This window comes from Myotis lucifugus, unplaced genomic scaffold (genome assembly GCF_000147115.1).
Source record: "Myotis lucifugus unplaced genomic scaffold, Myoluc2.0 scaffold_460, whole genome shotgun sequence".
Taxonomy (NCBI): domain Eukaryota; kingdom Metazoa; phylum Chordata; class Mammalia; order Chiroptera; family Vespertilionidae; genus Myotis; species Myotis lucifugus.
In genome coordinates, this window is record NW_005871508.1 from 417,224 (window position 1) to 428,854 (window position 11,631).

Consider the following 11,631-nt stretch of genomic DNA (forward strand, 5'->3'; position numbering starts at 1 on the left):
CATGCGGTTCTTATTTGAGCGACTTCGGTGACTGTTCATCGCGCCCAGAATTCCGAAACGCTGTTCGCACGCGCCGATGCTGACATCCTGCTAACCAGGGGGTTAACGGGGCGGTGGTGAGCAACACAGACCCCCCCGAGTGGCCTCATTACCTGGTCGCCTGGAGCCCGCACCCTCTGTGTCTGAGGTGCGGGCCCCGTGGAGCTCTGCCCCGTCGTGCGGCCCTCGTAGCTGAGCCCGTGTCACTGCGCGTCTGTCTGAGAAGGCTTAGCTTCCGTCACTGTCATTCGAGTCGGTGTATTGTTCCCCCTCCCAATTCTGCTGCTTGAATGTTTTTTCATTTTTTATTATGAAAAAATTCAAACATACAGAAAAGTTGAAATAATAGTCCCCTACCACCTAGATTTTACCGTGTGGACCTGCCTTTGAGATACTTTTATTCGATTAGGATCTAGAAATGCAGACAACTGCTTATTTTGCAGCACTTACTACTCACTAATACCCGCAGCTTCACGAATTTCTGGCACTATACGAAAGACACTTTGAATATGAGAAGATACCCAGCCTTTCTTGACTCTATCCCTTTAAGTCTTTATTGAGAGCCTACTATGTGCCAGATCCCGGGGAGGATGTTGAACAGCAGATGAATAAGATGCTCCCGGCCTCCGAGAGCTCACAGTATAGAGAGAGGCCGGTGTGTAAACGATTCCGTGCAGGACATGGGGACCGGAAGTGCGGCGAGGGCCCCGCAGGAGCAGCCGGCCCTCGGAGGTCAACAGTGTCTCTCAGAGGAGAGCCTGCGGTCCAGGCCTCGGGTGAGTGGAATTTCGTCCGATGGGGAAGATTCCAGGTGCAAGAGCTGAGCACTGTAAACAGCACACAGGCTGGGGGAAGGGCTAGAGCAGTAGTTCTCAACCTGTGGGTCGCGACCCCTTTGGGGGTCGAACGACCCTTTCACAGGGGCGGCCTAAGACCATCAGAAAACACATATATAATTACATATTGTTTTTGTGATGAATCACTATGCTTTCATTATGTTCAATTTGTAACAATGAAATTGGGGGTCACCACAACATGAGGAACTGTATTAAAGGGTCGCGGCATTAGGAAGGTTGAGAACCACTGGGCTAGAGTGTAGGGTAGTAGAAAGGTTTGCAAGCAGAGGGCGATGTCTGGTTTGTTTTGAGAGAAGAGTTGAGGCTGTGGGCAGGGGATTAGGAGCAGGAGTGCCCCGCCTCGCTCGCAGCCTGCGCGGATCCGCTCATTCACTCACTGAGTGTGCGCTGCAGGCCACACCAGTGACACAGTGTAGAGCAGGTTCACCATGTCACTGAGCTCCCCGTCTCGCACTGCCCGCCTGTCTGCTTATAGAGCTCAACCGCTCCTCTTGTCTGACACCCTCTGTCTCCCCTCCTTGTTCTATGGGATTTCAAGGTTCTAATACTAGAAGCTACTGGGTTAGCGCCTCTCTCAGATCAGATGAGAACCTAAAGTTTATCTAGAGAGAAAACTGAGAGAAGAAATTGCACCTTTTGTCTTTATATCCCCAGTAGCTGACACAATGTTTCCAATATCTTGAGCTTTTGATAATTCAGTGGATGGATCACTGAGATACTCGGGAAGTGAAACGGACGGGAGTGGGTGAGCTAGAGGATGTGGTGGGTGTGGGAAACGGAGGGGGCAGGAATGGCTCCAGGACCTTCTGGCTGCCGTGACCAGGTGGATGGATGGCGAGCTCACCTGAGACAGGAAATAGAGGGTGAATGAGACGGAGAGGAGAGGGGAGGAGAGAGCTCATTTCTGACTCTAAGTTGGAGTTGTCTGTTACGCTGCTGGGCGTGCTGTTTGCTCTTCAAAACCTTCATCTATAATCCACTTGCACGTTTGGTTCACAGCGGCAGGATGTGACCAGAATTGTCCCAATGTTGAAAAATAAGCTGGCTCGCCCCGTTGGCCCAAAATTATAATATTTGGAAAATTCTTCGCTCAGAGCATGCTTCCCTAGATATATACTGTTTGGAACTTATCCGTTTTGGATTTATTTTAAGTTGAATCATGTAGCGTCAAAGGAATAAAGAAAGGTAACTAATAACTCCTGACAGTAACATTAGAGAATTAAAAAGGACATATGATCGAAGTTATCAGGCTGGCGAGGGGAGGGGGTAAAAAAAACAAAACCAGAACCAGAAAGAAGATGGCATCATATAAAGAACTTGTAAGGTCTTTTAGCCCTTTGGATAATATGGGGGGAGGGAGGGTTCTTGCTTTGTTGTTTGTGTGTTTGACTGTGATCCAAGTATCACCTCTCACTTGGAATTATTTTTGTGTTTCGCCTTAACTCATTCTTATAATACTGCAGGTTTTCATATGGAGATTGCACAGTTGATATGTTATTAACAAAATAAGCACTTACGTAAATTTGAGTCCTCTGCTACTTAAAGTTCATTTGTCTCTTCATTGGGTTCTGTGATGAACAGTTTTAAATTCCTATCTTCACAGTGTGTGGAAATAACCACGTGTACCTCTTTTCGCTTTTGTTATGGCTGGGTTTTGTTTTTAATTCTTTTGTGCAGAGGCAGGAAGGTTTTATAAGACATGTCATTATAACAATTCTAAGTTGGTCCCCTTGCAAGTTATGTAAAAGGCTTAACCAGAATTGTAGAATGTGTTCGTGTGCGGTATGTTGACCGCCCGATACATTTTAAAGAGAAAATAACATCATTTAAACTAGGTTCTTTACCATGTTCGTCTCCAGTGAGCAGAGAAGGCTGTCCTCGAGTGAGAGGAGACAATAGAGCCACCTTCATTCCTCATGCCCGTGAATGGAGCGGCTCGGTGATTAGTGGAACCGAGTAGCCTTCCCGGGCATTCATCTCCCTGCCCCCAGATTTGAATATGAAAAGCATATTCAAGTCAAAGACCATCACTCTAATGACACTGGGCAGTCATTTGATTTATTAGGTTTTAGAAGAAATTTCCCTTTAAATATTTCATCACCCTGTGCTAATCCTGGCGATATTGCCAGCTGCAGCCTGTCCCTGCATTAGCGGGCACGGAACAGGCGGAGCACTCCCCGTCATCCGGGTACAATTGCCGTGAATCCACTGAATAATAAAATCACCTCAGTGAAATATTCAGATTTGGGTTCTTAGTTAAAGTGCCTTAGAATACATCATAAAAGAAAATGTCCTTTGAAAGAAGGGGGTAAAATTACTTCATCAAATATCGAGGGGGTTGCACAGCAATGGGAATTGTTCTTTATGAGGATATTTTTACAGTAGCGTTTCAGTGTGGTTAATTATATTGTATGCTTTGCAATATCTCAGTCATCACGGTGGTACATTTACCCACTGACATATTTAACCATGAATTTCTAAACGTTGGTCCCATAAACAGGTCTTATCTTTGGGAGTTTCTAATTACAACCCGAAGTTCTATCATTTTCGGGAGCATGTCTTCAGGTTTAGTGAAGGGGAATCAGGAGCAAATGTAAAACTACAACAAACATTTGACTGAGGCATTATCTTGGCGTGATCTCATTTTTAAGTCCTCGTCTATTATTTGTTCTCAATCATTACTCCGGGAAACTCGTGTGCCTGGCACCAAAGTCTATTCAATAAGAATTGATGTGCGAATTACGCTATCAAACAAATACCTATTTTACTTGTTAATTCTGTAAAAATGGCATACAATAAATTGTGAGAAAATGTGTTAAACTGGGAAAAAATGTTCCTTTGTTTGAAAACTACTTATTGAGTGAAATATGTTACGGCAGAGTCTATGAGAGAGTGAGCGGTAGGCTCCGATCTGGTTAATATGGACTCATAGAGCTGCACGCATTAGCATAAGAGCTATAAAGTATTCAACAGGCTTTGATCTCTGAGCAGCCGGAACTTCCCCGGGTCCTGAGGTGAGCTGAGCAGTGATAAGCATGCGCTTCATGGCAGGTTTGAAACCAGGCCAGCGATGCTTGTCATCGGAAAGCAGTCAGCGATGAAGACCTCACCGCGCCCCTCCGAGAGGCGCCGGGCGGGTGCTTCCAGCCGCACGTGGGAACCGGGGCTGCGGGGACACTGTTCACGTCCAACCCCGGCCAGGGTCTCTCCCCGTCTCTCTGTCGGGAAGAATCTACCACGTGTGACTAAATACTAGTGCGCAGTGCCTTCCAAAAGGCAGCCCTTCGGCCTTCATGTTTTATTGAAAATCGATAGCAAAAGGGAGGACAGGGTTTTTGACTCGTCTGTTTTATTTGCTTCTTTGTTTCTCTCTCTCCCTCTTTAAACAGACCTCAGAGAAGATCCGGATCGAGATCATCGCTCTGAGCCTCAGTGACGCTCGAGTGACCGCAGATGACACGGTGCAGCGGCTCTTCGTGGAGTTCCGGCTCTGCGGCCTCCCTGCCGAGGAGACGCCCGTGTCGCTGCCCAAGCCCCGGAGGGGGCACTGGGTCCACTACAACTACAGCCACGGTGGGTGCGGCTCGAGGGCCACGGAGCGGGAGCCAGGAGGACGCCCCGTTCTCACTCCTCATACAAATCCCAGCCATCTTGGCAGAGTGAATTCATGAAAGCCCCGTCCGTTGCCCTGGCCGGGCGCTGGGTTGGTTGGAGCATCGTCCCCTACACTAAAAGGTTGCGGGTTTGATTGGAGGTCAGGGCACTGACCCAGGTTGTGGATTCGATCCCCAGTCAGGGCGTGTACAGGAGGCAACCGATTAACGTTTCTCTCTCCCTCTCGCCCTTCCTTTCTCAAACGTATCCTTGGGTGAGGATTAAAAGAAATTTTTTTAAGACAGATCTGTAGCATAAGGATAAAAAAGTTGCAGTAGAATTGAAGAAAATGTTGAATTAATACTAAAGATAAAATGAAAGCAGTGGGAAAACAATGTTGCTAGATGTTCCTGCTATCTCATAGTATCATTTAAAAAACGCCACCTAGGTCTAAAATTGAATTTCATAGAAAAATACTGTATTTCAATGTAGACGTTTTTTAATCATATGGATTTGAGTGGTTCAGTGGCCTCATTTCTTCAACCTTCCTGATGAATGTGACCACATAGATGATGTTAAAATATCTGTGTATGTCTCTCCCGTGCATGTGTCTCTCCCAGTGTCTAGGTGTTCGGGATTTTAATCGAGTGGCATAAGTTCCTACATGACCTTTCCTCATTTAGCCCACACATCCATGTTTAGAAGCAGGCAGGTTTTCTCTTAATTCAGGGCTTTATGTATCTGCTAGTTGACATGTAAGTCTACTGAACCAGTGCAGATCCAGTAGGCAACTTGTAAATTCTTCTGTCAGCCAACTTGAAGATGTTTTTTAAATGGTTTGGCGGCGTACAAGTGGAGAGGTTTAGTGAGAAACGTCAGGCCAGGCTGCCGCCAGCCGGAAGTGGAACTGCTGTCCCCTGTGGGAACACACACAGTCAGCAGCGGACGGAACCTCGCAGCAACGTTGCCTGCGCTGTGGCCTGAGCGCACTCCAGAGGGAGCTGTGCGTGAGGCCTGCGTCGGCACAAAGTGAGAAGGTGGGACTGGTGATCCCCAGGATTATCTGGAGCCTAATTCCGTTCTTTTTTGAGAGGAGTTAGTAGCCGTTTCCCCTACACACACAAATCTGTCTTCTTTGGGTTCCCGACACTGAGAAAACATTGCTAGACCAAGGAAGCAAGAACAAAGCAATCGGACGGCCTTGCCCTTGGAAACGTTGCCGAGTAAGCAAGAAAATCGTTTGGAAGAAGGTGAGAGTAACGTAGGTCGGAAGAATGTTGTCTGGGCCGGATAAAGCTTTCCAGGGACTTGACAGTGGGGGAGAAGAGAATGAAGGTGCCCCCCGTTTTTCTGAGACGTGTACAGATCATCGAGGTCCCCGGGCTCTGAGCATTGAACAGTCTACCTGGTGGGACATGAAGGTTAATTCAGAACATGAAGAGGACGCAGAGCTTCAGACTGTGTTGCTGACGGGAGGAGAGACTTGGCAAAGGAAGGATTGGGGTGATGACTCTCTCACACAGTGACTGTTGAGATTCAAGGTCGTTAAGCCATCTGCACCTCTTACTGCTGCCACGTGACACGAGGGAGGATGCAAGGACCTCTCCTGCCGCAGAGGGAGGGTTGCTTTTGATGGTGGAGTGTTCAGAACCCACCCAAGTGTTTGGACTGCTGGGTTGTATCTTTCTGAGGCATATGCTTTCGGTATGCGTTGTCCAAATCCAGCCAGTCCTAAACAGAGGTGATGTCCGGTGGAAATGAAAGGTAAATAGCTTAACTTGTAGGAGTTCTGACATTTTTCATAAGTGCCAGCATTTCTTTCTAAAGGATGCATTTGAATTTTGGAAATTTTAGACCTTTTAAAAATATTTTTTTCATTGATTTCAGAGAGGAAGGGCGAGGGAGAGAGAGAGAGAGAGAGAGAGAGAGAGAGAGAGAAAGAAAGAAAGATGAATGATGAGGGAGAATCACTCATCGAGCCCACAGCCGGACCGTGCCCTGACCGGGAATTGACGGCGCACACGGACCTGTGGGGCCTGCCATGCCGCACCTGGCTGTTCAGGGTTGACTCCGGCTTCCAGAGCTGCTGGCGCTTCCCAGGCGCACCGGGGGGCGCCGTGGCTCGTCCCGGGAAACGGGCGCTTAGGCAGCACAGGGTGGGCCTAGTTTGGCGAGATTCCGAGTGACTTCCTGTGTGGACGGTTTGTTTTTTGTTGGGTTTTTTATTTATTTATTTTTTTGTACAGTGATCTACGTGGATAAAGAAAACAACCAAGCGAAGAGAGACGTCTTAAAAGCCATCCTGCGCCAACAAGAGACGCCTAACAGGAGGTACAGGACGCGTTCTGAGGGGCTGGTGGTTTGCACAGAGGGACTCCCGGGAGCTCCGTGGGGTGCGGAAGGCACGGGGTGCGGACAGCGAGCACGTGGGTCTCTCTGGGTCTCTCACCCTGGAAAGCGCCTGCCTGTGGCGCTGTGAAGACCAAACCTGCACCACGCGTGTGAGGCATCCATTGCCGCTGCGGTAACTGCCAGGAGCCAGCGGTGCTGGCAAGGCCGGGCCCTCTGCTGCCACTGGCTTCAGTAGAACTTCTTGTTCCATCGCTTACCAGCTGTGTGACCGCGGACAGGTGACCTAACCGCCCTGTGCCTCGTTCCTGCAGCTGTGAAATGGAGATAATGTACGTTCAATGGAGAGACCAGGGCCTGGCAGGCAGTTAAGCAATAAGTGTGGGTTGCTATCAGCAGTGATATCAATATTACTATTTTAACAGTTCATCAGCCTTTCCGACTAATTCTTATCTTGCTGTCACAGGTAGTAATTCACTGTTTCGTGGTTTTTCATGCATGGGGGCAAATTTGAACAGGACATTTTCCAGTTCTGGTTCAGTAGAGAAATGATACCCTTGTCCAAGGTCATACCGCTGATAAGCAGGAAGGCAGAAATTTGGACTCAGAAAGGGTGCCCTTAACCAGGCCATCTCAATCCCGGTATTTTATGTGTCGTTCAAAATGCTCATCTTCTCCCCCTGCCACACACCAGGCTCTGCCCTCACAGCTACCGTGTGAGCGTGAGGGTTTCTGTCTTCCAGCCAAAGCCCAATGCTAGCAGGCATGGGCTCAGTGACGGAGTGAAATGTTGGAGACGTATTTCCAGCAAGTTCGTTTAAACTCTTGTCATGTTTACCTGATTTTGGAAAGGATTGGATTATTTTTCAAGACCCCGTTTTTCAGAGGCTTAGATGTTTATCTGAGAATGTTAACTAAGACACAAGTTTCTTGTTTCACTTGAGATTTGGGCTGGATACATTTTGAAAATGGTTAAAGTGGTCATTTACAAGCAGCGTGGTTTCGGCTGTGGTGCCAAGACATATCAAAGGAGTCCTCAGCTGCAAATTCCTGTCCTTTGGTTCGTCCAAGTGTGTTTGGCCTCAACACATGTCACTAATTCAAATCAGTCCCATCAGAACCCCACAATTATGTGTCTAAAGTGAAACAAAACTTGGTGCTCTGATCATAAGTTAAGAGCCTGCTGAAGTAACACAAACATTCCATCTGACATGATTCAGGGAGCAGATCCCTGCGTTTTATAGGACACACATGGGGTTCAAGGGCTAGAGCATCTCCAAAAGTGTGCATTTCCATAGGAAATACTGCGTTCCTGCTGGCAGTGCTGCCCTAGCTCCCTGTCTGTGTTCGCTTGATCCTGTTAGCCTTAGAAGTAGATGTGCCAGGCCTCATGCGAGGTGACGGGAGAAGGCTTGACTCGGGTGGTGGGTACACGGTGCAATGGACAGATCTTGTAACCTAGAACCCGCACCTGAAGCCTGCGTGTCCGTGTTGACCAATGTCACCCCAACAATTCAATAAATAAGTATTTTTTTAAAAACTAGATGTATCAAAATAGGATCAGATACATAGAGGGGATGTAGCGTGATAGGAAAAATAAAATTTAATGAAATTTAAAAATAAAAGATCAGATTGTGTGTCACAGTGAGCATCTGGCTCTTCAGATTCTAGAACGAATGTCTGTCCCTCGGAGCTTGGGAAGGTGGATTGCTGTCCATCTGCAGGCTGGTGTGCTGTGATGGTGCTAGGAGTTCTCATACGAGCTTGTCTGACTTCATATAACATTCTTTTTTATTTGCAAATTCCGAGATGTCATCCGTGGTGATCAGCCCTCTCGGGAGTTCTGTTTCTGGTGGTTTTCTCACGGGGCGGTGACTGTCTGCTTCTCCCTCCCAGCGTCCGCTTCACTGTGGTCAGCGACCCCCCCGAGGAGGAGCAGGACCTGGAGTGTGAGGACATCGGCCTCGCCCACGTCGACCTCGCCGACCTGCTTCGGGAAGGGAGGGACCTCGTGGAGCAGAATATCGACGGTACGGGCGGGGTGCTGCTCAGCCGCAGGGTCTGGACTAAAGCCTCCCTTCTGCTGGCTGCGAGGACAGCGAGTCGCAGGCCAGCCGAATCCTGTGCGGCTCAGGCCTCGCTGTGCTGGACTGGCAGCCTCGCCTTCCTGTCCTCCCTCCGTCCCCCTCCCGCCCGCCCCCTGCCTCCTTTAGAATCAACGGAAATTTAAAAATAATTAGTTGTGTCTCACAGGGAATTATTCAGTTTGTTCCTATTGGATGTGTGTGAGACAGATATGGCCACTGGCTACTCTTCACGGTGTTTATGGAGGCCTCTTGCTGTCAGGCTTGTTTCCGCTGTGGCGTGTTATTCTGAGTGATCGTTTTAGTCTTTTTATATTTTTTTATTGATTTCAGAGAGGAAGGGAGAGGCAGAGAGAAATAGAAACATCAATGATGAGAGAGACTCATGGATCGGCTGCTTCCTGCACGCCCCACTGGGGATTGAGCCTGCAACCCGGGCCTGTGCCCTGACCTAGAATCGAACCATGACCTCTGGGCTCATAGGTCGACACTCAACCACTGAGCCACACCGGCCGGGCCCTTTCAGTCTTTCGCAAGCCTTCTTTCTCATTCGGGGTCACAGTCCAGTGATGGTCAGCATACAGGACTCGTTCCCTGCAGGACTCGGGGGACAGAGGGTCTGAGCAGATGTGACCTGTGGGCGTCACCTCCGCAGGGGCACATCCACCAGGGCTTCCTGTCCACCTGTCCTTGCAGGGAGGGCGTCTGAACCCGCCGGAGGAATGTGGCCGGGCCGCCCACAGACTGTGGAGAAATGAGCCGAGTCCTAGTCTCACACATTACGTGAGCAGAGCCATCTCCGGGGGATGCACGTGTCTGCTTAGTCCTTCACTCGGGCACTAAGCGAGCACGTCCCTGACACCGAAGGGCCGGGCGCTGCTGGCACCACCGTCCACCGGTCACGTGGCAGCTGCGTGTCCTGGAGGCGTGTCAGGTGCTCCCAGGGCAGGGTCACGCCACGCAATGAGCAGATTAGACCAAATAACCACATAGCAGCTGCCCTGGGAACTCTGATAAACCAGACACATCTAACTACACGGCAGTGGGTCACAGGAGAGAGAGAGAGAGAGAATTAAAATATTAACCCAAACCACCCGGTAAGACACCCAGTGGCCGGAGAGCCTGACAGAATAACCAATTACATACGCTTCCTGTTCTGGATCTTTCTTCCAGTCGGTTCTGCTTAGCAGCCGTGTCCTCATCCTGCAAGGCCACGTGTGACCACACTGGCCTGGCGCAGACAGCGACTGCGGCCGTGGCCTGGGGGAGTCAGTCTAGGATTCTAACGTTCTGTGCCAGCCCAGCGGCGAGAAGGCCCAAAGAGAGAACCCTCAGGGGCACGAGCGGCCCCTGTGCCCGGCTTCCCCGGCCTGCCCTTCTCCACCGAGTGCCCGTCAGCCCCCTGCCTGCCCCTTCTCCACCCGAGTCTCTGCACCAAGTTCTGTGGGAAGGTTTCCTCACCGGTTTCCTTGGAATGAAACACACACACACCATAAAGTTCAAGTAAACCACACGGAATAGAAACAGGAACCTACATGGACTCCAGTGCTGTCGAGCTTGCAAAGTTCAGGGTTCCGGCCTGGAGTCCCTACAGGCGTCAGTGTGCACAGAGGGCGGCGCCCAGGTGCCCGCTCGGCATCCCGCCTGCCCCGCCCCTGAGCTCCGAGGAGGCCGGTGCTTTGCCCAGTGGCTGCCTGTGTTCAACCCTGAGGGCCACGGCATCAGCTCCTGGCCCCTCAGTCCACAGACCTGAATATTCCTGATCTGCCATTTTCACTTTTCTAATTCCACCTCCACTCCATTATCACGGAATGTTATAACCAGCCAACCCAAATCACGATCGTGTAACTTCTGCACAGTGGTTAGAACAGGTCCGTCGTTGTCGACTGACCCCTTTTACACTTTGGTTTCACCGGCTTGGAAATCCCGACTCTCTTGGAATCATTACCCCGCAGCCTGTCCGCTAGGTACACGTGACGGGTCGTTCCTTTCAGTGCATCTAGAATGTGTCAGACGTGTATCTCCCTGCAGGCGTGGCAGCTCTGAGTGTTAGCTTTCTGAGATGCCAGTGAACTTTGGACTTTCATAGAGGCATCTCCAGCCTTACAACCAGGGTTCCAGCCGCCCCACCTGAAGGACATCTGTGGGGTGATCCTAACGTCTGTCCACTCTTCTCTCCCTAGTGTGGGACGCCCGAGCCGGTGGCGGAAGAATCGGCCAGCTCAGGGTGACGGTGGAAGCGCTCCAGGCCCTGCGGTCAGTCCGCGAGCAGGACGGCGCGGGCTGGGAGGCCTGAGAGGAACTGCCCCGGAGACGCCGCCTCGTCCAGAGCGGATGTGCACGCTCAGAGCTCGGAGCTGGGCTGTCTGCAATGCTCTCTGCCTGTCATCGCTCATTCACGGGAGGCTGGGGTGAAGGGTTCAAGTTTTGTATACTCTTTCATTTGGTTCTTTTTCAAATATAGTTATTTATTTCAGAGAGGAAGGGAGAGGGAGAGGGAGAGAGAGAAACATCAATGTTGAGAGAGAATCATGGATCGGCTCCCACACTGGGGATGGAGCCCGCAACCCGGGCCTGTGCCCTAACCGGGAATCGAACCGTGACCTCCTGGTTCATCTCCTGGTTCATAGGTCAATGCTCAACCACTGAGCCACGCGGGCTGGGCTATTTGTTTGTTTCTTTCCCCCCTTCCCATGGCTGCCATCTCT

General features: G+C 50.1%; 1 protein-coding gene across 8 annotated transcripts in view; it reads left to right on the top strand.

The window, feature by feature from the left end:
* The window catches only part of RPGRIP1L (RPGRIP1 like), a 73,767-nt gene extending 62,354 nt beyond the window's left edge, over positions 1-11,413 (top strand). For all 8 annotated transcript variants that reach the window (XM_014445511.2, XM_023744394.1, XM_023744395.1 and 5 more), the window contains 4 exons: positions 4,286-4,469; positions 6,737-6,821; positions 8,736-8,869; positions 11,107-11,413. In XM_014445511.2, the coding sequence (XP_014300997.1) occupies positions 4,286-4,469; positions 6,737-6,821; positions 8,736-8,869; positions 11,107-11,219 (516 nt within the window). In that variant the 3' untranslated portion in view covers positions 11,220-11,413. The remainder of the gene's footprint in view (positions 1-4,285; positions 4,470-6,736; positions 6,822-8,735; positions 8,870-11,106) is intronic.
* The last annotated feature ends 218 nt before the right edge of the window (positions 11,414-11,631 follow it).